This window comes from Carassius gibelio, chromosome A3 (assembly GCF_023724105.1).
Source record: "Carassius gibelio isolate Cgi1373 ecotype wild population from Czech Republic chromosome A3, carGib1.2-hapl.c, whole genome shotgun sequence".
In the NCBI taxonomy this organism is placed as follows: Eukaryota; Metazoa; Chordata; class Actinopteri; order Cypriniformes; family Cyprinidae; genus Carassius; species Carassius gibelio.
The window spans coordinates 12,862,385-12,888,758 of NC_068373.1; the positions used below are offsets into that span (position 1 = coordinate 12,862,385).

Sequence of the window (26,374 nt, forward strand, 5' to 3'; positions counted from 1 at the left end):
GCTGTTTCTTTAGGTCAGTGTATTTTCTTCTAACACAAAATATCATGTCAATTTTAAAGCTATTTCTCCTGTCTTGGGAACGTGAAATACGTAAATTAGGGGACCATGTGATTGTTTATACAATCATGCAAATGTGTGTATGTGTAATTTATCTATATTGTGTGTATTTATGCACACACACACACACATACAGTACTTATATACGTTGAACAATGTATACATACAGACAAATATATACTTTTGCTGATGGCAAGAAATACCAGTATGTATTATCCATTAAGTTTTCATTTATGAAAGACACATTCACCATCCAACAGAGAATTTTATTTAATCTTAAATCTTAGCAAATAAATGTCTTTGTGACAAGTATATTATGTTGATAAATAAATAACAATCAAGTAATACTATAATGCAACAAAGCCCTCCACAACATGGGCTCTGGTAATGGCACAATGGAAAAGACGAAACTCACTGCATGTTAACAAGAAACCATGAGATAAATAAATAAAAAATGCAATTCATAAAAAGCATTTCAATTTGATTACTGCATCACAGCAAACAGTTTTTTTTCTCCTGTATATATTTTTCCTCAACATAGTGCATATGCGACAACATCAACTCTGATAACAATGACAGTAAGTATAATTGATCATGAATCCTAAGCTGAAGCGGTAAAATATACAATCGTTGCGTGCTGTAAGCGAGAGGACATTCTGCGCCTCTGAAACATGGTCATTCAACATCAAGCAGAAATAGATTCTTAAGAAACAGCAAAGAACAATATGAAATGCTGGCATTGTCCTCATTATTACATTATGATGTGAGAAATACTATGGCAACCAGTGAAACGTGAAGTGATGTCACATTATAGGATGTATTTTGGCACCGAATCTGTTTTATACTCCATATTCAATCAAAATATTTACATTCAGTATGTTCCTGTCATCATGTATATGTGTTTGTAAATGTGTGGCCATGTGTCTGTATACAAATATGGTAACATGAGAGTATAGTTTTCATATTTCAGATTATATACGTGCAGTATGTGTACTTATCTTTGTCTCACTTGTGTCAAAGTCTCTCTCTTTCTCTCTCCCCATTCAATTTCTTTCTTTCTTTCTGTCTTTGACTCCATCACTTTACAGTTCCTAGAAAACATGCTTGACTGTGGGAGTCATACTCACAATATGTACTTACAACTATTTTGTTGTTATTTTCTGTATTTCTGATGTACATATACAGCCAATAACATACAAACACGTAAACACACACCAAGGCTACGTTCACACTGCAGGGCTTAATGCTCAATTCCGATTTTTTGAAAAAATTTGATTTTTTTGCAAGGCCATTCACATTTCCAATTAAATGCGACCTTTTGTGATCTCCTGTGTGAACGTGAATTGACCCAGAAGTGACCCGCATGTACAGAAGAGTACTCAACGGTGATCGACGTCACTCGTTGTTTGCGGAAGTAGCTAACGATAAACATTGATGTCCAACAACAGTGTGGTCAACAGCGGAGCTCTTTTTGCAATATTAAAGTACACAATTACAATCTTCTCGTTTTAAGAAGAAAATTAAAAAGAAGTAGGAGAGCAAGGTTTTTGGCCATGGCGTTTTGTGGAGCAGAGTGTTAGCAACGTCGGTACAGAGAAACGTGTGGGTGCAGAGTCGCCAGGAGTGGTGGGATACTGATGTGAGTGGCTCTTCTCTTTCCCGCCTATTTCAACGCAGAATTATGACGTTTGTAGCGTATCAATGACGTACGGGTCGGATACATGTGGCCTGGCCATTCAGACGGAGGTCGCATTTCAAAAGATCGGATACGTATCGGATTCAGGACCACATACCCAAGTAGCCTGGGTCACATTTGAAAACATCGGATCTGTGTCGTTCAGACTGTCATGAAAAGACCAGATACAGGTTGCATAGGGGCAAAAATATCGGAATTGGGTCGTTTCAGCCTGCAGTGTGAACGTAGCCTAACATACTACACAGGCACCTGCATAGACTCATGAGTAAACGCACTTGATTTGTACATACATCAGTGAATCGACAGAGACGGAGGAGAGAGAGACTGTGTAGAGTGAGATTTATGTGTTGTAATTAATTGAATAAAACAAATGAATGTCTTGCAGAGAGAAAAAATAACAGTATCCTTCCTTTTCTTCTCCTTTTCAGTCACCCAACATTAGGATTCATTTGCCGACTCCTGTCTCAGATGGACACTTCATACTCTCGTGTGTCCTACAGTGAGAGAGGGAAACAAAACGCACTTTACTAGCAAATACAAAAAAATCATCATCTAAAGCATAGCAGTGTTGCTTGGTTTTTGCTTTTTTTATTAATATATTGTAATACAGATAAACTGACACTAAATAAAACAAAAAAGATTGAAAAGACCCTTTTTTAAATGTATATGATGATACAGCATCATCTGCACTACAGTTTAAAAGTCTGGAGTCAGTATGAACTTATTGCTTTAAAAAAGAAACAGTTTTATTCAGCAAAGATGCATTATATTGAGTAAAAGTAAAAAATAAAAAAGTAAAAAAAATTAAGCTGCACAACTGTTTCTTGAGCAGCAAAGCATCATATCAGAATGATTTCTGAAGGATCATGTCACACTGAAGACTGGAGCAATGATTCTTTGTCAAATAAATAATAAAGTAAATAAAAATAATAATTTGAAATGTAATATTTCTTTTTGATCAAATAACTGTAGCATTGGTGAGCATAAGAGACTTCCAAAAACATTAAACCCAAACTTTTGAATTGTAGTGTAACTATTTCTACAAATAAAATAATGCTGAGCTGGAAGATCTGCACGATCGAAGATAGCAAACAGACTATGATTCCCTAAAGAGAAAATACATGGGCGGACATGGCTTTGTTTTATTGGTGTTCAGGTTCATATTTGTAAGTATATTTTGTAAGTACAAATTCTGCTAGGATGTGAGCATCTTACCCCTGCTTCATAGAGAGGGTTGTTAAAGTCAGACTCCACTGTTATGGGACTGTAGGAGTGAGTGTGAGAGAGAGACTTCCAGAACAACGGTTTCCACTGCCACCTACACACACTGAGAGAGACAGGAAGAGACGACCACAGAGGGGTGAAGAAGGGTTTGACAATCGGGGAAAATCACAGTTTTTTTAAAGTCAACAAGAAATTGTACTAGCAAACCATTCTGCTTTATTACTTGTATAAATTTCAGAGTCAAATTAAAAGCAGGATTTATTTTATCCATAGGAAACTGGATTAGCAAAATGTGTAAAGTGGCCACTCCATGCCATGACTTCCAAAAAGTCAGAGAGCCACACCTTTCTTTCTTTCCAATTTCCAGACCAAGAAGCAACAAAAAAATGTTTTCTGAAATAAGGTGTTTTAATAAATTATGCAAAATAAGAAAAAAAAATCCAAAGTTGATTCTTTTAATTATTTACTAACAATTTCTCAGTGAAAACTGTTTAAATAAAGCAATTTATTCAAACAATTTTCCCAAATGTTTGTTCAGTGTATTTAGTTTGATTCCATGTTAACTTTTAACACAAATGAAAAGCAATGAGAAACCCAAGCATTCCAAACTTACTTGGTATAGTACATGTAGATACCACCAATCAGAAGGATGACCAGAATGATTGGCAGGATGATAGCCAATGCAATGTTCTCACTCAGCATTTGATGAGAGGCTTCTAATGACTGAGAAACTGCAAAGAGTGGAAGTTAATAAAATGGACATCATAATGTGACACAGTGGGCCAAATTATCAAATATAAATAGTACTTAACATTCATAATCAAAGTTACCCTCCAATTTATGATCATCCAGTAGCCCTTCATAGGCCACTGCAAATAAATAAAACATGACATTTACAGACAGACTCTTCAATCAGAAATGCTTACTCTCTATGTATTAGACTAGTTCACATCCACATACCTTTACAGAAGGGTGGTGGGCTATTCCACTGAGAGGGGTGTCCTGGGACACAGTTGATGATGACTTCCCCAATTAGCTCATAACCCTCATAGCAGAAGAAACGCAGCGTCTCGCCTGCCTGGTAACTGTGCTTGTACAGAGTCTGGTAACCATTGTCAGGCACGCCAGGGTTTGGGCATGGATCATATTTCACTGTTTAGCAGGAAAATAAAGGGTAACACATTAATACATTAGAGAGAACTCCTCACTGGTACTTGGGAAAAAATATTTAGCTGTATTTGTAATGTTTTATCCTGCATATACTAGCATTCACAAGTTTGGGGTCAGTAAGAGTAAGAGTGGTCAAAAGTGTTTTTTAAAAATCACTTAGTGCACCTTTAAATCCATACAGAATCTTTTCTCCCACCAGACACAATCTCCCACATACCTCATCATGTGCACAAATATAACGTGTACTCACAGACACACTTTGGGCTGCGGTCACTCCATTTGGGCATGCCGGTGTCTCTTCCATGGCAGGAGATCTGGTTCGGGCCTTCCAGCTGATAACCTTGGTTACATGTGAAGCGTACCACTGTCCCCACAGCAAAACCAGACTCCGGATGTACTGAGCGTGCTCCATTGACCACTTCTCCTGGATCAGGGCACTGTTGGACTAAAGAGATATCAAAGCCAGGAGAAAAAGTGTTTGTACATTATTAATCAAATAGTCAAATGATGAATCTACTAAAGCAAGTTTTCCACTGCGTGGTACGACTCGGCTCAGTACAGGGTTATTAGATTGGGCATGATTAGAGTGGGCGGGATTATTAAAATGTTGCTATAAAAACTTTTTAATTCTATGTCACCCCATGAAGCTTTCACTGGATCTGCTCTTCAGCTGTCAACAAAAGAAATGTCTACTTCCTCAACAGAGAATGAAACAGACATTTTTTGATTGTTAAAAAAAGGTGCACTCATTCAAATTAGTTCGATCCTTGTGAAGCAGTTAGTGATGATTCTCTCCAGCCAATCAGTGATCAGCAGAGTTTACACGTCATGTTTTGGTAACAGTATGGTTCACTTGGATCTGGAGGTGGTACTGAAAAAAAAGTACTAGGTACCAGGAACTGTAACCAGTGGAACCCCCCCACCCCCCACCCCCCTAAAAGTGTACCGTACCATGCAGTGGAAAAGCGCCATAAACGTTCAAAAGATGAACCGTTAAACACCTCAATGTGTTCTAAAGTTAAACATAACTCAGCTCACTTTTCACACAGGTGGGTGGGTTGTTGCTCCAGGAGAGATCCCACTGGCAGGTGATGATGTCAGAGCCAACGATGTCATAACCAGGCTGACACTGATAGGTTAACACACTGCCTCTCACCAGAGATGGGTGGGAGGAGCTGCTCCAGCCAAACTCAATTTGTGGAAGCACAGGACATGTGTCATTTGGTTCCACCTCTGCAAGAAATAAAAGGAAGCGGCTTCACTGTAAGCTACAGCACAAAAGATACAGGAAAAGGACAAGCCCTTTGACATTTACCTCTGTAGTGAATGAGGAAACCTTGGCTCAGTATAAATGTAGAGTCATCGGGATCACTCTGAAACTGAATGGTGACCTCTGAACCTCCTGATACAGCCCTGAACCTTTCTCTTGAGCCCAGGTACTGGCCAATCACATGTGACGTCAGATCATGGCCATCAAACAGAGTTAGAATGTCATTATGGCGGATGTTAAGTCTGCAAGCAAAAGACAGGAAAATATAGAATTAAACCAAAACCTGAATTGAGCACAAACAGTTTCAATCGAATAGATTTACTTACATTTTTTAGATACAAATTTAGATACTTACATTTGTACATCCAGCTCAATGCGCTTGTCCTCGCTGACATGTATTTGCCACACACAGTCCTGCCCCTTAGAGTAGCTCTGTGGCCAGTCAGGAGACAACACAGTTCCCACTGAGTCCGTGAGCTCCCCGCCGCACAAAGCTGAGAAGAAAAGAAAGAGATGGAATCATATTACAACAGCTTCATATTATTAGGCCAGAGTGATTACTTAAGTTGAATGCCTAGTAGATACATTTTAAGACTGTTGTGAAATTTGCTTTAGGACAGAAGGATTAACCTATTCTTTATAATTCACACTAAATGAAATGAATGAAGTAAATTGATGGTAAATTGACTAGGATCAGTAGATGACTTAACACCACCTTTACATGGCATAACACCACCTTTCATAAGTTTGAAGTCGGTAAGATTTTTAGACAAAAATAAGTTTTGTCTACCAAGGTTGCATTTATTTGATTACAAAAACAGTACATATTGTAAAATAGTGAAATAACAACAAAGTTTACATTATTTTCAGCATTCTTTGATGAAGTACAGCATTTATTTGAAATAAAATATTTTTGTAACAATGTAAAAGACTTTACTGTCACTTTTGATCAAATATGTGCTTGATGAATTGAAGTATTATTTTCTTTAATGAAAAAATATTTAAAATTTGACTGATCCCAAACTTATGAATGGTAGTGTACAGATATTGTAAATATGTAATATATGGCTACCTCTGCAGACAGGTTCACTCTCATTCCAGTGAGGGTCATTGGGGTCAACACACTCCATAACTCCTGAGCCTTGCTCCATGACGAAACCAGGAGAGCATGAGAAGGTTACTATAGTACCCAATGGGAAGGTGATGTCACTGCTGCTGAAATTCCCATGAGGCAAGTAAGGTTCATAACAGTGTTCCCCATCAAAGGCTGAAAGAGAGAGAAGAGGAAGTAGGTTAAGTTATTAAGTAAGAGAGCGGAAGTATTCTGCATTCCGGTAACATTTTACTGTTGTTTACTGTTAAATGTAAAAATAATGACAAAGTTTATAGTACTGAAATCTATTTTGTTGAATGTGTACCATGTTATCTTACCCTCATAGCGGAGTGCCAGCAGTAGTGGGATGGAGGAAGAATCTGCTGTGAGCTCCACATAGAGAGACATTCCCTCGCTCACGAAGCCTCGTTCTGGAATGTCATCCAGATCCGAGTCGAAGAGGAGCGGAGCTGTAGTGCTATTCCCACTACGCACAATCAGCCTAGGAAAGGGATGAAGGGGAATGGAAAAGAACATTAAGAAAATTGTGACATTAAAAGAAAGTAAGGATCCACAAAGTTGTACTGGAAGTATTAGTAGATCTCATTTGGTGTTCATTCATCAACAGAAAATTCTGTTATACAGTATTGCAACTACATGAGCGGAGACAATAATCAAAATAAGTAACCTAATACACAAGATTAAGGAAGACATGAACTCTTACTTGTCATTGTCTTCATCAAGAGCCACCCTCTCAAAATGGAGGTGGAGCCTGTGACCTTCCTTGGCTTCCAGCAGCCAATGACAGCTCAGGTTGCTCCCGCTGCTATGGTTACTTGCAGAGGGGAGGGTTGGGGACAGAATGCGTCCAACAGTAGCATTTCTAATCCACCCTCCACAAGATACAGCTTTAATTTACAAAAACACATGTGAATGCTTATACACATGGCAATAAACAGAATTGTCTTCAAGCAACTGTAGATAAAAATAATAATAATAATAATTAAATAACTGAACGTAAATCACAACCCACCCACACACTGGGGTTCTGGGGTGCTCCATTTGGGTCGGGTGGAATTCAAACAGGTTGCAACCTCATGACCTCTGACCTCAAATCCAGGATCACAATGGAAGTGAGCCTGACCCCCAGGATGAATATCAGTTACAGTCACTCCACCGCCCTCAGGGGAGAGAGGAAACGAGCAGGACAGGAGGAACGCTGGAATGGGTTATTAACAGAACAAGACAACTCTGTCATTCCTCTCATGTCAAAACAGAGAAACTACACTTCGCTTACAGTACAGGTTAAAAGTTTTGGGGTCAGTTAGTTATTAAGAAATAAAGTAATTAAGAAATTAATCTTTTTATTTGGCAAGGATGCATTGATTGATCAAAAGTGACAGTAAAGACACTTATAATGATGAAAGATTGCTAATCCAAATACATACTGTTCTCACTCATACTGCAGCACCACTATTTTTGACATTGATAATAATAAGAAGCGTGTATTGAGCACCAAATCAGCAAATTAGACTGATTTCTGAAGGATTAAGTGACATTGAAACAGTTATTTTAAATTGCATTAATATTTCACAACATTGCTGTTTTAATGTGGCTTGGTGAGTTTTTTTTATTATTATAAAAAAATCTTACAACCCCAAACTTTTTAACGGTAGTCTGAATCTTTGTTACAAGATAAATACCTTGATAGTGAAAGCTGAAAACACCATGGTTGGCTTGCTTCAGGCTCTTATAGTGGATCTGCACTTGGTTGGTTGAGCTACGAATCACCTGACCTTCACTCATTAGTGTCTCATTGGCCAAAAGCTCAGGCGCTGTCCCACCCAGCTCCAGAATGGTAAGTGACTCCTCCTTGGACAAGTTTACTTTCTTCACCTTTAAAACAGACAGACAGGTGTTACCCTAACAACAGTTAATGATGTTGTTCAAGATTGTATCAAGGGCAAAGATTTCAGAACTCATTAGTGTGATATCACCCATGCAAATGCCAACAAGAAGCATCAGCTGTGGTTAACGGCTAGTAACCATGCTGAGGTAGAGAGAGGCTATCTGAGGTTATAACAGAAACCGTGGTAACAGTGAGGTTATCTCACCTGTATTTCCACACCATATCCAAGATACACGGAGATGCTGTAGGTACACTCCAACGGGGAAAAGGGTGATGAGGAGGAGAGGGGATCAGGGGACTCGACTATTCCCTCCATTCCTGACAGACTGGCATTGCACTGAACTGGAGAGACAGTTTCATAGTTTTAAAGACAAGTTTAGTTTTTTTTTAACAATCACTAGGACCAGTTTCTTAATAAGTGTGCCACTTTTTCAAAACTTTTCAAACAGTGAGAACAAGAGCAGTCTGTGTGGGCCAAACTGTGGCTCATTTAACATTTTCCATACAATTAATGACTACATCTTTAAAATTACACTAATTATTTTATCAATAAGACATAAGTACCTACTGGACAATTTGCATCTTTATAATCTGCATTTTTTCAAAACCTTTCATCATAATACATTACTGACAGCAATTGCTTAGTTTCTACAGTACTACCATTTTAAAGTACATTCCAAATCTTAAAAATTAAATACTATCAAAACAAGTTCATACAGCTGAACACCTAACAAGTGTTAGCCTTTCAGTTTAATTAACATCTATACAAAAGGGGACAATACGAATATTTTTGTATTGTAAACATAGCCCATGTAAAGGTCCCCTTCTTCGTGATTCCATGTTTTAAACTTTAGTTAGTGTGTAATGTTGTTGTTAGAGTATAAATAATATCTGTAAAATTCTAAAGCTCAAATTTCAATGCCAAGCGAGATATTTGATTTAACAGAATTCGCCTACAAAAAACGACCTGTTTGGACTACAGCCCTCTAGTTCCTTCAGTAATGACATCACTAAAACAGTTTTTTTGACTAACCACCGCCCACATGAATTCACAAACAGGGGGCGTGGCCTTGTTGCGCTCCGAAGGAGAAGAAGGAAGAGCTGTTTGTTTTTGTCGCCATGTCTTTGAAACGCTGTTTTTTTTTTTCATCTCTGAGTCCAATCACCTTTGTTTGGGCTTCCCAGGAACGCTGTACATTGAGATTAATGGTTACAATTTATGTTTAACTTGGTTCCCGAGTTAAATATGCACATTTAAAACTATGTGCAGCTCATTTTGCTGAGGACAGCTTGCTGAGGACAACTTTCTCAATCTCAATCAATTTAATGCCGGATTTGCACAAAGATTATTCTTGAAAGATGGAGCAGTTCCCTATTTGTCTGGACCACAACTGGTAAGTGTATTTTATTATTTAAGTGCGTTTAACAGTTTCTGTAACTTATTACACAAAGGGCAACGCTGTTTAGCTTTGTTAACTAGATGTTAGGGCTGTGCAAAAAAAACAAATCCGGGTTTTCATGCGCATCTCGTCAGTAAAAAGGCTCCTGTGACTATAAATACATCTCCAGCACGTGCGTTCTAGCCCAATCGTGTTACCAGGAGGGCAGCTTGCTCTCAGCTGCTGTCGAATCACAGCACAGGACCCGCTCGCCCAATCAGAACCCGTTACGTATTTCTGAAGAAGAGGCTTCATAGAACAAGGAAGTCATCAGCCCGTTTTTGTGACAGTGGAATAAGCAGTATACAGATAGGTGAATTGTGTGAAAAATACTGTGTTTTTTTAAAACGCGAAGCTTGAACACATGTTATATTGCACATTGTAAACACAATCAAAGCTTCAAAAAAACGCGTAAAACGGGACCTTTAATATATACTGCATAGAATACTAAAAAGAAAGATCTCAAAACAAATCACTGTACAGTGCTACCTGTTATTACCATTTTTAGGTCACTGTGTTATTATTAGTGACAAGGTGTACTTGTTGGGTGACAATCTTTGATAGTGTTGCAACATATATGAAGAGTTTTGGTGCATTTTGGATGTAAAATTTTACAGCTGTGCCAAGCTAAAAGTTGGTTAGGGTTGAAGAGATTGAACAAGTGACTTTAGTGTTAAGAAATGTGTCCTGGCAATTGTAAAAAACAGTAAAATATTACTTAAAATCATATAAATGGCCTGAGGCCCATTAAAGGACGTAATCTGTAGCATTACTTGATGTCTCCAACTGTTATGTGCTTTGTTGGTTATGATACCTGGTGTGTGCACCGTTGTTATTGTTGTTGTAGTGATAAGAGTGGTTGTGGTCTCTTCTTCAGCTGGTGGTGATGTCACAGCACTCCCAAAAACTGATTGACCTGCTTGAGGTGCAGCCGATGAGGTCACTGCGGTGGTGAGGATTCCGGGTGACATCACTGTGGAGGCAGGATCTGATTCTCTGATGGACGGGACGGCCTGGGTCGGGTTAGTAGTTGTACCTGTGAGTTAAATCCCAGATTTAGATCATGGTAAATAGTGATGACATAGAACTGCTTAAATTATGCAGTTTACTGTGTTCTCTTTAGGAGGGACTGACCTCTGCTACCAGGGGTGTGTCCCAGGTACTCCTTACTGAGAAGTGCAGCATGGATGAGTTCTCCCAAGGGGCGGGGACTGGAGGTCGTGGTGGGAGGAGCCTCAGGATCTGACGTCCCTAAAGATAAACCTAAAAAGCATGCACCAAGGAACTGTCAAACTTAGTTTCTTTCAACTAAATAGGTTCTGTAAAGTAATCTACATATATGATGTGCATTCACCTCATGTGAACAGTTAAACATACAAAAGCACACTCACACAAGTATGTGCACATTACCTGAAGCCAGGTGCAGCAGTGTGACAGACAGTGTCACAGCAAAAACTGTGGACACCATTTTTTTAAATGAAAGGATAGCCTGGGTGCAAGCAAACAAGAGAAAAAAGAAGTAGTAAGAGGGAAAGAAGGATAAAAATGGAAAGAATAAAGTTAAGGGAGATAGTAAGTCATAGGTTCTTGAATCTTGAAGAACCCATGAAATCAAAACAAGAGTTTTGAGACTTTTATTTCACATGTTAGATCAAGTCAAATGTATGCTCATAAAAGTTGATATATACATAACATACATTCAAAATAAGTCTTTGACTTTCTATGAAAATGCATCAAACGTTTTGACATAATTTATTAAAGATTCCAAAAAAAATTTAATCATTGAATAATACTGAAAAAATGTCACATCAGCATATTGCAATGATTTCTGAAGGATCATGTGACACTGAACACTGGAGTAATGATTACTGAAAATACTATAATGTGTAATAAACTAACATTGTGTTATTATAAATTGTAATAATGTGTCACATTATTATGGTTTTTACAGTAATAATGCAGCTTTGGTGAGCATAAGGGACTTTCAAAAACATTTTAAAAAGACTTTTCAACGTCAGTGTAAGTCATCACATACTAGTGCATTCTGTCCAAACAAAAGCTCTCTAGAATGAGAATGTCCCTCTCTCATACCTAAAACTCACTAGTAAGTAATAAACACATGTATATGCAGCTTATTAGCTATTGTTTTAAAGCATGGAGTACTTTGATGTGACCCGCCTAAACTTTCTATTTCAACAAATAGGAAAATACGGGGACAATAGAAAGAAAGACAAAAATGATGGGGTCTTGAGCTAAAGTTCGTTAAATGAGTTAGTTTGGTGAAAGTTAGGTTTTTACCACTTCTATTATAAGTCATGATGATATCTGGCTGAAAACAATGCAGTTCCTTAATTCAGAAGTTCAAAGAAAAAAAAATAAACTGCAGAAATGCGTCATCTCGTAAAATATTACATAAATGTGACTGGGTCTCTAGTCGTCTATCAGATCTTATGGGCCCGCTGTGGCCCTCCATGCCTGGCAGTGCACGAGACATATGCCCCTGATGTGCCCACGTTCAGTGATCAGTGATGTCACCGATAACACGAGAGACAGTCAGGTAACTGAGAGAAGGTCTGGGCTGCTAGTGGCCCAGTCACCACCTAAAGCCTCATTTAGTATTTACCGCACACGCCGATGCTGATAAAACAAACAAACAAACAAAAAAGGTTTCGTGATACGAATTAAAAAGATGAAATCATACTGAGGCTCGTTAATTTATAATAGCAACACTGACGATAACCACGACAGAATATGCGGGCAGATGAAGCTGCTGACACTGCGGGCAGAGCCTTCAGATCATTTATTCAGACGCTCTTCTCCTCGTCTGCTTCAGAAAACATTGCTATGACGCAAGAAGCCCATTCCCCCCAAAACGCATTAACAAGCCGTCTAGACTGAATAAACCTGTATTTCTTTCTACAGTAAAGCAATATTGGATTTACAATACAAGTGATTTACAATGATTTCATGAACGCATCCATTGCATGTTTATGCAGGTGGATGTCGCGCGAGGTACCAAGCTCGCGAAAACACCAGTCTGTCGGAGGGAAACAGAACACATACGCACCCGCAATACCCCGTCTCTCTTTTTTATTCGTCACAGTGTGTCCTCTTGGTTTCCTCCAGCGTCCTGTTGATTATTGTAATATTTCGTGCGTGTTTTTCTGTAGCACCACTCTCGCTGTTTCTAGCGCGATCTCCACCACCCTCCAAAATACCACGACAGGCGCTGCGCGTCAAACGGATTCTACAAAATTATTTGAACGCTTCCGGCCCAGTTATTGTCGAATACGAGCGTTCCATTCGAACGCAAGGAGAAGATGGCATAACGGTTTCGAGTCCAAGGAAAAAATCAGTTTGCGTCCGTTCTTGGTTTTATATTTAATTCGTTTATTTTTGTCGGTTTAGGCCTGTGGCAGGCTAGCAGTTGAGTGTGGAACAGGCATAGATAGCAGCTCCTACCGTGGTTGGCGCGTTTACTGTCAATAGATCGTTTTGTGAGTCGAATCTTTTTAATGAACAGACTCATGAAACAGACTGAGCCTGGTCCGAGCACTTCTCGAGTCAACAACAGACTCACAGACAAAAACAACAACAAACAGATTTAAAAAAATAAAAAAAAATAAAAAATAACTTCGGAAACAATCCGTTGTTGTTTTTGTCTGTTTAGGTTTAGGCCGTCGGCAGGCTAAGAGGAGATCGAATCGTTTTTTGAGTCGGATCTTTCTAATGAATCGATGCACAAAACAGGTCAATGCACGAATCGGACTGAACAAATTTTTTACGAAGCGAACTGAATTTTCAGCATACTGAAAACGAGTTTTACCAACACACATATGAAACAGTTTTTTTCATAAAAAAGTTTAACAAAGTCTTTTGATGCTTTTTTGTAAATTACATTTAGATTCTAAATGATGTTTTATGAGCGAACTCATTGCTGCAAACTAAAACAGTAACACTGTAAACAACTGTATGTGCACATGACTTTACCTTAACGTTTTAAATCACGCAAATATTTCACGCAGTGATGTCAGTTCCCAGAACTAGTTCATCAAAACCAACTGAAAGAACTGATTCACCAAATGCCTCGGACTACCCATCAGTACAGACTGGTGCTTGGTTGGTTTAATTGTATTTTGTGTCCATCTCACTTGCGCCGCACAGTGGTTGAACTGCAGTAGTGCAACGCTCTGCATAGGAGCTGTCCAGTGTCTCGGTGCTGAAACTTGTCCAGTCGGCTTTTGGCTAAGAGGGGTGATAAAATTATAGAATAGGGCTTCACAACCCAGCAACGCGTCATTCAGATGCGTCAGTATATGGACAAAGGTAATAAAAACGCATCTTTGGTCTGTTCTGTAAAGAAGGAGGAGTCGTTCTTCCAGCCTCACGGAAGCGCTGAATGCGGAATCTACTGTATTTACAGGGCTGCAGATAAACAGAGGAAGGGACGTGGTGACAACGACGGGGGAAAGAGAGACTGATTAAGACGTGGAGAAGTTGGTAAGAGAACACACATATACAGAATAACCTTAAATTTAAGAAATTTGCTCTGCAAGTGTCTGACTGATAACTTGTAATGTTCGGTAAAAATCGGATCTTTCCGTCGTCACGTTCTCTCCGGACATCCGTTTCAGCAACGTGAATACTGTCTGAGAATGAAAGCGACCACACAAACTGACTACAGCATGAGTCATTATGCAATACAGCGTGAGATATTTCACTGAGTGAAGCCCTTACCTCAAATCGATCAATATTCATCATCTGTGGTCAGCTGATGAATGAACTATAAACAGGGATGAAGGGAAATAAGTCAGAGAGTGTATAGCCAAAGTGTATTGATTTTACACACTGAAAAAAAATTCTCATGTAACAAACACTTACGAAGTTCATGAAGATCATGATTATTGAATCATTTCTTTATTTCTTTCTTACTTTCTTTCTTTCACCATAAGCTCATTATGCCCTGGTCTCTGGACTCGGTGCTGCTTCCCCCATGTGCGTTGCTGGGTGGTCCTCCCCTCAGCGGGCTGCTCTGGACCTTTCTCCTCCTCTTCCTCTGGTACTGCTACCGAGTGGGTTCTGACCCACCATCCCATTCTGGCATGCTGAAAAGTGGCTCCGGCCGATCATCATTCTCTCGGTCATCCAGCTGTTCACCGGTTGACCCCAGACACTCAGTGCCTAAAGCATCTGCGGCTATTACCATGGAGATGGTGGAGGAAGAGGAGGGCACAGAGAGCTACCTGACACCAGTGTTGAGCCACGCCCCTTTCCCCACCGAGGCTGCAGCGGAAAGCAAGAAGCTGTATAGAGCACTACAAGAGTATGCCAAGCGCTACAGTTGGGCTGGCATGGGGCGAATTCACAAGGGCCTGCGCAATCAGGTCAGAGATGAGAAAAGTAGGATAACTTGAGGCACTTTTCTAAATATTTGTGTTGTATCACAACATTTATGTCACTGTTTGTCCCTCGACTTCTTCCTCGCTGATGTCTAGGCCAGGATCAATGATCGGCCATCCATTCAGAAGCCTCATCTCTTCTACCTCCCAGATGTTCCCAGCATACCTTTCTTTCCCAGGGATGCTCATCGTCATGACATTGAGGTTCTGGAGGCCAGTTATCCCATAATCCTTGCTGAGTTCCAAGCAATGTACCAGAGGGGGATTGATACAAAGCTAGGGTGGAGCTACCAAGGACCAAAGGTGACTAAACATACTAGGCTCAGGTGTTTCAGCTATTTCAATGGGTCAAATAGACTATTGTAAAAATCACAGTAAAATCTGTTTATTTTATTTTTATACATCTTCACAAACTATACATTCACAGCTCACAAGAATAGATAGACAGTCAGAGAGACAGACAGATAGATAGATCCTCTACTTCATTCAGCACACACATTCACCAAGACTCTTTCATTCTCTGGCTGTCCTTGTCACCCTCTCTTAATGTCTTGCAGTCATAATCTGTACTGCACTGCTGTTAGGAATCTGTTTGGATCCAATTCATCATTCTCGTATAATAATCAGGCTATAAAAATTCAAGTTATACACATACAACCTCACAGCTGAGCCTGAGAAAAGAGAGAGAATGTGTTATGTGCATATGCATGTATGATGATGAGCTCATGTGTTGATCTCTCAGGGCCAGACTGTGTTCCCGCTCTATAACGCTGGAGTGTGTGTGGCCAGAAACTGCCGTGCGTGTCCGTGTACGTACCGAACTCTCCTCTCTCTCAGAACCTTCATCAGCAGTAACTCTCTGGGATCTGCTGGCTTCTGTCTCCTGGGTCCTGGGGCCACACTGGGAGGGGCCTATGGCCCTACAAACACACGTCTGCGCTGCCATCTGGGTAAGTCACAATGCTGAAAGCACAGAAAACTGTTCTACACAGAAAAGCATTTGTAAGTTCGGGGTCATTAAGATATTTTAATGTTTTTGAAAGATATGTCTTTTGAGCAACATGACTGCATTAAAAATACAGTAAAAACAGCAAAACTGTGAAATATTCTTACAGTTTAAAGTAACTAGTTTCTGATTTACTATATTTTCCAATGTAATTTTAAACTTCAGTGTCACTTCCTTCAGAAATCATTCTAATGTGCTGATTTGCTGCTGAAGAAATATTTCTTATTATTATCAATGTTGAAAAGTGTTGTGCTGCTTAACATTATTGTGGAGACCATGATACATAGTTTTTTCAGGATTCTTTGATGAACAGAAAATTCAAAACAATAGCATTTACTTGAAATATACTTTTTTTTTAAAAAACAATGTAAAAGTTTTTAATGTCACTTTTGATCCATTTAATGCATCCTTATATATAAATGTACTGACCCCCAAATACTTTTAATGAAAGCTGCTAAATTATTTGAAGTAATGTATGGGAAAATACTGTACAAAATTTTACACATGCAAATGCAAGTGTTTGCATACAATTGGGGAAAAATAATTCGAGATTATATTATTTTTGTCATTCTTATGTAAGTTATGTGTTTCTGTGTGTCAGGTCTGCAAACTCCTGCTCAGTGTGAGCTGGTGGTGGGTGGGGAGCCTCAGTGTTGGTCAGAGGGACACTGCCTCCTTGTGGATGACTCCTTCCTGCATACCATCTCGCACAATGGTCAGAGAATCGCATCTTACAAACCTCATTAATCATAATCAAAATACGACTAAATGACTGAGACTCACTGATAAGAGCTGTTACAGATCAACAATCAGCTCACCAAACTTTATCAATACCTTACATATGTGTAAGACATGATTAACTGAGACAAAAATTGCACATGGATCATTTTTATCAAGTATGATGCTTCTTATTTGTGTCAACTGGTTCAGAGATGTCTCTTTTGAAATCCTTTTAAATAACACAACTTGTTATTGACATATACTTTTGATTCACTTTTGATTAATATAATGCATCCTTGCTAAATAAAAGTATATACCCCTAAACTTATGTTAGTGTAAAAAAAATTATATGGATATTTTACAATTACATGGGAAATGTCTGCATTCATATCAAGATCTTTTTATTTCTATTGGATTTTGAGACATTGTTGAGACTGGGATAGTATAATCTTATAAAAAATGGTTCATTATTTGGTTCCATGAAGAACCTTTAACATCCATGGAAACTTTCCATTCCACAAAAAGTTCTTCACGCAAAGGAAAACATCAGTTCTTTGAGGAGCCCAAATGGTTCTTTTATGGAATCACTGCCAAAACTTCCTTATTTTTAAGAGCGTAGACTCTTCTGACACTCTGTAGGGCACACATTACCACAGTAGAGACAAACTGAGACAAAGAAATCTATGCAGAGATCTCAATTATTTATTCATAATAATTGTTAAAAAAAAGAGATACTACAGTACAGAGGTCTCCTGTGTAAGCAGCATCTTTACGTCTGTCCTCTAGGGGGAGCTGAAGATGGTCCCAGAGTTATCTTCAGTGTGGACCTGTGGCATCCTAACGTTGCTGCAGCAGAGAGACAGGCTCTAGACTACATCTTTGCCCCTGAACAGTAATTCCAGCTGCATTTCCCAGGACGCACTAGTCAAACCCACTTCATGTGGGTTCAATGCAGAAAATGTTGTTTTAAAGTTTGCAAAACATCTTTTGGTTTAGTTAAAGTTCATAGTGAGGATATTTATCATTTAACTACTAGATACTTTCATGTCTGACTCTGTTCAGCCGAGACCTTTGAAATGTTTCAGACAAATGACTTCAGTCAGAACTGCAGATTATCATACAGATCAGACGACAGATCATACTGTGACGACACGCGAACAATTTTCGAAGTTCATATCTATGTTTGACTTGTGCCTGTCTTGAGAATCCCGCGCTCCTGTTCTATGGTTTTTGTGCCTGATTTCTCCTCCTTACCTCTCTGATGTATACTGTGATACATGGTTCACCGTAAATACTGTAGATGTGACTCACGGTTATGCTGTATATTTTGTTTTATTTAATCAGATGGCAATTTAATTTCAGACCTGTGAAGCACACACCGAAGACAAAATACTGTATATGAACAGATTACTTGCATGTGTTCTGATTTTCGATATTGTTGCCAACAATGCACTTGATGACTGTCCTGCAAATCAAGTATGTATTCAGCGGAGTTCAATTCAAAAATAAAAGATTTTGTCAAATTTAATCCCTCTAGTCGCTTCAATGGCATTGAAGGTGGAGGAAATATCAGTTTCCACTCACCTTCACACACTCATAGTGGGACAGATACACTCAGCACCCAAACAGACAGCTGGGGTCGGAGGGCTCCTCTGTCAGAAATTCTATCTTCCTGCATTGAACCCTGTGTGAGCAGAACAGAAAATAAAAAGGATAGAATATCACAAAGGGGTTCAGGGGCCTGAATACTATCAAAAATGCACGAGAGACCACATAAGATGAAGAGGCAGCTAGAAAGAGATGACTAGGACAGTGTGTTTAGAAACAATCTGTTTAGTACTGGCATAATACAGTGGAATTACAAAATGCTGCTATACATATATATATATATATATATATATATATATATATATATATATATATATATATATATATATATATATATATATATATATATATATATATATATATATATACACACACACACACTGGACACACACAAAACATAGTAGTATTTATTTGAATAAGCGTTTCAAAAGTATGAGGTCGGAAAAACTGCTTTTTGTTTAGAAAGAAATTAATATTTATAGTCATCAAGCATGTCTTAAGTTGATCAAAACTGCCAGTAAAGACTTTAACATATTTCGGTTTCAAATGCTGTTCTTCGAAATTTTCTATTTATCAAAGGATCCTGACAAAAATGTATCACGATTTCCACAAAAATGTTTTCAACATTGATCATAAAAGAAATGTCACTTGAGCACTTGAGCATCAAATCAACATATTTAGAATGAATAAAAAATTAGCTTTGTCATCACAGAAATAAATTGCTCTTTAAAATATATTACATTACATTTACATTTAATAATTTAGCAGACGCTTTTATCCAAAGCGACTTACAAATGAGAACAATAGAAGCAGTCAGGTCAACAAGAGAACAACAACAGAATACAAGTGCCATGACAGGTCTCAGTTAGTCTATAGAACGCATAGCCAGGTTTTTTTTTTTTTTTTTTTTTTTATAAATGAAAATACAAGAAAAGAAAAAGTGCTAGTGTTAGTTGGTTAAGTGCAGGCGAAAAAGATAAGTCTTTATATGTTTCTTGAAACATATATTATAGGAATCAGTTATTTGAAATTTTACACAACATTAGTGTTTCGACTGTTTTGGTCAAATAAATGCAGACGTGGTGAGCAGGACTCAAAACACTTAACAGTAGTGTAATTATAATTATATTTACAAAATATATGTTTAGCATTATAGCTATATTATATGTACAGTATAGATATATTATAACTATATTCATAATTTAATATAGAATAATTATATAGTAATAAAATAACCATTTATAATGATTAGAGATTGCCCTTACCCTAAAACACAACTTTTCAGTTGAAAAAAAAAATAATAATAATGATAAAATATGATAATATATGTTTTTGTTAATCTTGATTGTTTTCCTTCCCATTTAAAGATGTATCCAGATAGTTTTCTTTGCCTTGTTGTCTTATTTTGTTTGCACACTTTTGATACCAAAGAGATGTTTCTGGTGTCCTCTTATTCTTATCCATAAATTATTCATATTCATATTTGGTCCTGTTCGGTAAGTTTGATTCAACAGAAAACAGACTGTGACGAATACGTTTCAAGATGTCAAAACATTGTGATCGCAGTTTCACCATCAATCGCCATAGTAACAGTGAGGTTTTTCCTGTTTATCTATGCATTTCACATCTCTGTCTAACTAGTAGTTATTCCTCCACATCCTCTCCGAAAATCATTCCTTCTGCTCCTGCTTGTCGATATACCTCATTCTATCATTTGATCATTTGATTTTTTGCTATCCAACTATTCTAATCCTCTTTTCTGATTAGACCAGTTTACCCCCACCATCTCTCTCTGTCTGTTGAGCAGTAATCTTAGCAGACAGTACTAGTAATGTTGGGGAGTGCAGAGAGCTCCGGGATTACTGGGCTACTCTTATGCAAACACAGCAGGATTCAAGAAAATGCTGTGCATTATCATTTTACGTAACAAATAATTCATGCATGCATGCGAGCATAACATACTGACATGGACAAACATGATGACGGTGTAATACGTCATTATATTCAGTCCTTTTATAAAACACATACACATTTGGGTTATGATACATTTACATCTGCAGCAAAAAAAGGGACACAGCTGCATTAATCAGCATTTAAGGTAACCTTGTTTTGCATTTTTAGCCAAATGAATTAAAAAAAATATTTATCTTATTAATTTAAAAAGATTTTCAATGCATCAGATTTTGAAATTTGTTCATTATAATAAATTATAAATGAATGCAGATGTTTTTTTGGACACTTTTTTTGTAACATGCAGACTAAAGAAAAATCAGTGGGGGAATATAAATCAGATGCATGTCAGCCATTTGCAGTCACAGGAACTTGTTTTGTCTGGTTCTGTTTAAGAAGCTGGATTTGATCTCTCAGACTCTGTTTCTCTCTCACTCTTGCTCTCGCACACATGGGCTTCTTCTCTGACTTTATTCCCTCTCTCTGTATCAATGAATCATTCAGGAGCCGTTGACTGACAGTGAGAAAGGTTTGTTCTTGCTCTGAATTGAGGAGCAGGGGGAAAGAAGAGTTGGCTGACAGAAGCACCACGAAGCAGAACAAAACTTGGGAGGACTGCTCTTCCTTCACTGCTTCCTGTGAACAGAGGAGCTGACAACTGAACAGGTCAGAAACTTCACCTCGGAATTCCAATATATATATATAAAATAAAATTATAAATACACAGGTTTACTGTACTATTATCTTACTACATATTTTACACATATTTATTCTGTTAGTGGCCCTTTACAAAAAGGTTTCATTTGTTAACATTATTAACTATATAAGTTAACGCAAACTAAAAATGAACAACAATTCTACAACATTATGCTAAACTTAACTTACTTTTGTCACTTACTAATTCATTTTTAAAATTAAAAGCTGCATATGTTAACTTTAGTGAACAAACAATTAACAAATTATTTTAATTATCTTAATATAATTATAACATATATTGCTCACTGTTTGTTAATTTTAGTTAATACAATAACTAATGTTTACTAATATGACCTTATTGTAAAGTGTTACAATTCTAAAATATTTCTACCAAAGACTAAAATGTTATTTGGAATGTATTCTTTTTTAAACCGATGTATTTATTTTGTACATTTGTTCTCTGTTTTATTCAAGAAATGTCTCCGAAGGATATGTTGGAGTGTAAATCATATTCATAATCAATAAATAAAATGTGATGGCATGTGTATACAATTTGGTGTTATATTCAGAAGTTGCAGATTTTAGTTTAAGTAATGTTCACATTACAGTATGTTAAATATTTGAACATTTTTAGAGACACACAGAAGAAGCTGTCAGATATGAGTCTGGGGCCTGCGTGCATTTTCCTGAGAGGAGCTAAAAACATCGTAAGTCTATTGACTTTTATCGATTGTTTTATTTATGTTTTCTGTTTGTCCTGTACTATACTGGAGTGATACAGATTACACTGCTACATTACAAAATCCAGCAATTCCAAGCAGAACTCATACGAAAGCAATCAGTTAAGTTATACATATCTGAACTGCTCTATCTAGCAGAAAAATGTCTCTTCATGCCAGTGGATATGAGTGATTAATGAGCACCTGCAGGAAACATAATGATACATATCTGAGAGATTGATTTTAAAATATATTTTGTAAAAGTTATGTAAAGGTCATGCAGTTCTGCTGAAGACAAAAATGCAGGTAAATGTGTAAAACTGATGCACACATATACAAAGAGATCCTTACTGCAGCTGTTTTACAGGAGCGTCCGCTGGCTGATGAGGAGATAGATGGTAAGCCATTTGTTTTACTCTGTTTACCCCGAAATAAAATACAAATTAAACCATATTTAAAACCAACCATTACAAACAGATCTAGTATAAATATAAGAGAGTAACTGTTTTAAATGATTGTAAATGAACTAATCACTTATTTTGTTAATGCACAGCCCCCTTTTCTGGTTCATTTATATAACCAGATTAACTTTACAGAATAAAATGCAAACCAGATGTGAAATGCCAGATGCCAATGCAGTTCTGTGAAGTCAGCGATCAGAATCTATTACTGAAACTGCTTCTATTTGATAAACTTTTTCAATTTATGATAACATTTGTTGATGCATTAAATTATATTATCATCAGTTTAAGTGAAAAGCTGAATTGAGAAATTGGAGCTGCGTGACCTCCACAAGTTTGATTTGAGAATGATTAAAATCTGAATAAATAGTCACATGATCATAGTCACAGATTTACTTGTTTGATTAGTGACCTAGACATTTGGACCTTTTTTTATAATAATAATAATAATAATAATACAAACTTTCTTTTAAGAAGTTTTTAAAAAGTTGGTTATTTAGAGGCCTGTTGATTCAGTGTTAAATCTGTGTGTGTTGCAGAGCTGCGCGAGGCGTTTGCCGAGTTTGATAAGGATAAGGATGGTCTGATCAGCTGTAAAGATCTGGGCAACCTGATGAGGACAATGGGCTACATGCCCACTGAGATGGAACTGATTGAACTCAGCCAGAACATCAACATGAACCGTGAGACAATGTTTTGTGATTTGATGCTCCAGTCAGTGCACTTTGTGCTAACGTCTGTTCATCATGCTGGCTGAAACACTGTGGATTAATCTTAATCCATGGAAGTTTCATTTATTTATTTATCTTTTATCTGTCTCTTTGTCAGTTGGAGGAAGTGTTGATTTCGAGGATTTTGTTGACCTCATGGCCCCAAAGCTGCTGGCGGAAACTGCTGGAATGATCGGACTGAAAGAGTTAAAAGATGCATTTAGAGAGGTAAGAAAATGTGCCTTTTTCTTTCAATTTCAAAAACATATTTCAAATAAAACCTACAACTTGCTGTAATATTTAACTGTAATGTGTTCATATTTGTGTGTAGTTTGACATGGATGGCGACGGCACTATCACCACTGAAGAACTGAAGCATGCCATGCTCAAACTGCTGGGTGAAAATACAAACAAGAAAGAAATAGAAGCAGTGGTCCGAGAAGCAGACAACAATGGAGACGGAACCGTTGATTTTGAGGGTAACGTAGATTCATATTTAATCGAATAATGTAGGCAGCATACTTTTGTTGACCCATTGTCATAATTTACTCACTGTCATGTTGTTCCAAACCTGAATGAGATTTTTCATTTGCTGAACACAACAGAAGATATTTCAAAGAATGCTGGTAACCTAATAGTCTCTGATTTCATATTTTTCTCCTTCTACTATGGAAGCGGATAGCTACCAACAACTGTTTGCTTACCAGCATTCTTCACAGTATCTTCTTTTATGTTCCACACAGGTTTGGTACAACTGTAGGATGAGTAATTGATGACAGAATTTTCATTTTGCTGTGAACTGTCTCTTTAAAGTTTAAACATAGGATCATCTTGTCAGGAATCACTCGACAGAATCCAGTAGCGAGTAGAAATAAGGTTTATTTCAACAGTCAGTAGACCAAACAATTGCTTGCAGACAACGGGCACCAAGCAGGTCCTAGGGAACACAACAGCTGTAGTGTAGACTCCAAGCAGGGCAGACCAGAAATGTGACGTGCTGAGACGATCCTCAAACATAAGCAGACCACAGATCAAGCAGACATATAAGCTGGAACTCCGAGCAATCCAAGAGCGTGACCAGAACTGCACAGAACAGAGATCAGAACACAGACAGCAACCCAAACGATCTGACACTGAACCTGACTGACACAGCCCTACATATAGGACTAGTAAACGAGACACACCTGCGACTGATCTGATTGCTCGTCAGCGCAGCTGGCGCTGATAGGCAATCAGATCAGTGCAGTACACACAAAATGAGCAAGCAAACCTGCGAACCGTGACACATCTTCACACTCTGTTCTAGTTTAGCACTGCCACACATCTGTAACACTGACAGATCTAAAGTACTTTTCCATATGTGAAAATGCACGGAAAGGGATTTTTAGACACCATCCTGCTAGACTGACCTTATTTAGTAATTATTTCTTTAAATTTTTTAATATATTAATGTCAGAGCAGTGGAGGTGTTTCAGTGATTAAACAACACCCATTCACCTGCGCTGCTTTATCTACAGTTGGCCCAGAGGAAACAACGGGTCATGTCTGTATAGAGTGATCAGTTTAGCTCAAACGTGCCATGAGCGTGAGAATCGACTGAGAAGTCAAGAAGATGCGCATTCTGAACCCTGATACTAGAAAAAATACACATTTTAAATTTGCCCACACTTTTTTTATATAAATTAATTTGATAAAAAAAAAACTTAATTACATAAAATATTAAGCAGATATATTTTTCATACCATGTTAGTATTGTTTATTTTTTACAGATGTATTCTTAAAAAAGGAACAAATTTTAATAAATTCCTAATAGCGTAAGAACAATCTATTCAATTCAAGATATATTCTCTGAAAACGTGAATTTATTTTTTTACTTTACAATGTTTTACAAAAATATGCATGTTTCCACATATCAGAAACCATTTTCTAGATTCATATTTTGGTCAGCTGTCTCATGGACAAGAAATCTGAATTACTCAAAACGAATAAAGGAAATATTTAAAAAATATAGAAAATAATAGGAATTCATAACAAACATTCAAATAATAATCATTCAGAATAATAATTCTTCTAAAATGTTCACATGATGCTGACTGTTTGGAATTGAGAACTAAAGATAAAAATAATAGATTTTAGAAACATCTGTTAGTTATGGACTGTATACTAAGACTTAATCTGACAGTATCAGCTTTGACTCTCCAGTTAAAACTTTGGTCTTTTTCATCTTTCTTCTTCAGAGTTTGTCAAAATGATGTCAAAAAATTGAGAACAACCCGAGATATTGAAGAAGACCTGAAAATCCCTGCAAAGAACAAACCATCTGACTCTGTTAAAAATTCAATAAAATCACTGGAGACGGTATTATGCATATGGAAACATTATTTTACACTTCTTTGTTTGTGTATATTAATACTCTTTGAGGGACACTTTGTTTTGCTTTACTGTTACATGACATCAAACACTGAATCTTCCTTAAACTCTGTAAATTATAATATTGTCATATATCAGTATTATGTAACAATATTTCAGTACATGTCTGATATATGTTCGGAAATGAATTGTGTCTTTCATTGGACATGCATACTTGAACTTTTGGCATAAAACCAAGTTAAAACCCCTCTTGGACTGTTATTAATTTTACATCAGTGTGTGTGTGTGTGTGTGTGTGTGTGTGTGTGTGTGTGTGTGTGTGTGTGTGTGTGTGTGTGTGTGTGTGTGGCCTGATATTGCTGTAATTTGATCATCTAGGCTTTAGTTAAGCTCATCAGTGAAAAATGTCATCAGAGGATTGCTGTAGTGCATCAGTGTGTGTCTGTACATACCCATAAAAAGACATTTCAAATTGAAAGCACACTGCATGAGTAAATGTTATGAAAGAAATAGTCTGCCATAATCTGCCTCTCATTTCCCCATGCAAGTTCAATCAAGATTTACATGAATTCATTTAGCGGCAACTTTTACCAAAGTTACTAACAAATAAGAGTAATAGAAAAGGATGTGTTTTTTAAATAAATAATAATTTTAAATAAATGATATCAGTAATGCTAATATGAACATTTTAACTTAATGTGTGTGTGTGTCTGTGTGTGTGTGTGTGTGTGTGTGTGTTGGTGTGCGTACACAAAAACCATTTTTGAAATATCTTATGAGGATAAAGACGTGTGATGTTCCATCCATGACTTTTCAGTTTAATAGAAAGTGTAAAGTATAAAATAAAAAGTGAAACATCTGTTTAAGTGGACTGGAG

The 26,374-nt window shown here is 37.4% G+C and overlaps 3 protein-coding genes across 4 annotated transcripts; 2 read left to right on the forward strand and 1 right to left on the reverse strand.

The window, feature by feature from the left end:
* Positions 1-302: 302 nt before the first annotated feature.
* Positions 303-13,367, reverse strand: LOC127947259 (seizure protein 6 homolog). Its single transcript, XM_052544258.1, has 19 exons — positions 12,926-13,367; positions 11,269-11,347; positions 10,993-11,121; positions 10,673-10,894; positions 8,625-8,761; positions 8,214-8,406; positions 7,544-7,729; positions 7,235-7,418; positions 6,849-7,012; positions 6,490-6,684; positions 5,773-5,911; positions 5,463-5,659; positions 5,186-5,380; positions 4,398-4,592; positions 3,938-4,129; positions 3,808-3,846; positions 3,591-3,708; positions 2,969-3,080; positions 303-2,247 (listed from the first exon to the last, which is right to left on the reverse strand). Exons 2-19 carry the CDS (start codon positions 11,324-11,326, stop codon positions 2,218-2,220), a joined length of 2,685 nt encoding a protein of 894 aa, XP_052400218.1. The 5' UTR covers positions 11,327-11,347; positions 12,926-13,367; the 3' UTR covers positions 303-2,217.
* A 674-nt stretch (positions 13,368-14,041) lies between these two features.
* Positions 14,042-18,511, forward strand: LOC127947265 (aspartate beta-hydroxylase domain-containing protein 2-like). The gene is made up of 7 exons (XM_052544272.1): positions 14,042-14,184; positions 14,282-14,358; positions 14,811-15,242; positions 15,354-15,560; positions 16,000-16,207; positions 16,865-16,978; positions 17,770-18,511. Exons 3-7 carry the CDS (start codon positions 14,817-14,819, stop codon positions 17,877-17,879), a joined length of 1,065 nt encoding a protein of 354 aa, XP_052400232.1. The 5' UTR covers positions 14,042-14,184; positions 14,282-14,358; positions 14,811-14,816; the 3' UTR covers positions 17,880-18,511.
* Positions 18,512-20,477: 1,966 nt separating this feature from the next.
* LOC127947273 (calcium-binding protein 5-like) lies at positions 20,478-25,744 on the forward strand. 2 transcript variants are annotated; one of them, XM_052544279.1, is made up of 8 exons: positions 20,478-20,689; positions 21,046-21,207; positions 21,872-21,944; positions 22,324-22,354; positions 22,957-23,100; positions 23,246-23,355; positions 23,459-23,606; positions 25,365-25,744. In XM_052544279.1, the coding sequence occupies exons 3-8, from the start codon at positions 21,897-21,899 to the stop codon at positions 25,391-25,393; spliced, it is 510 nt and encodes a 169-aa protein (XP_052400239.1). In that variant the 5' UTR covers positions 20,478-20,689; positions 21,046-21,207; positions 21,872-21,896; the 3' UTR covers positions 25,394-25,744. The 2 variants fall into 2 exon arrangements, with proteins under 2 accessions (XP_052400239.1, XP_052400248.1); XM_052544288.1 differs by lacking the exon at positions 20,478-20,689 and having other exon boundaries at positions 20,989-21,207.
* Positions 25,745-26,374: the final 630 nt, after the last annotated feature.

Coding starts and splice junctions, on each gene's coding strand:
- LOC127947259 (XM_052544258.1), bottom strand. CDS start 11,326: ATGGTGTCCACAGTTTTTGCTGTGACACTGTCTGTCACACTGCTGCAC. Junction 5,660..5,772: donor ATTGAGCTGGATGTACAAAT/GTAAGTATCTAA, acceptor TTTTGCTTGCAG/ACTTAACATCCGCCATAATG. Junction 2,248..2,968: donor ACCCTCTCTATGAAGCAGGG/GTAAGATGCTCA, acceptor CTCTCACTGTAG/GACACACGAGAGTATGAAGT.
- LOC127947265 (XM_052544272.1), top strand. CDS start 14,817: ATGCCCTGGTCTCTGGACTCGGTGCTGCTTCCCCCATGTGCGTTGCTG. Junction 15,243..15,353: donor ACAAGGGCCTGCGCAATCAG/GTCAGAGATGAG, acceptor GCTGATGTCTAG/GCCAGGATCAATGATCGGCC. Junction 16,208..16,864: donor ACGTCTGCGCTGCCATCTGG/GTAAGTCACAAT, acceptor TCTGTGTGTCAG/GTCTGCAAACTCCTGCTCAG.
- LOC127947273 (XM_052544279.1), top strand. CDS start 21,897: ATGAGTCTGGGGCCTGCGTGCATTTTCCTGAGAGGAGCTAAAAACATC. Junction 21,945..22,323: donor TGAGAGGAGCTAAAAACATC/GTAAGTCTATTG, acceptor GCTGTTTTACAG/GAGCGTCCGCTGGCTGATGA. Junction 23,356..23,458: donor TAAAAGATGCATTTAGAGAG/GTAAGAAAATGT, acceptor ATTTGTGTGTAG/TTTGACATGGATGGCGACGG.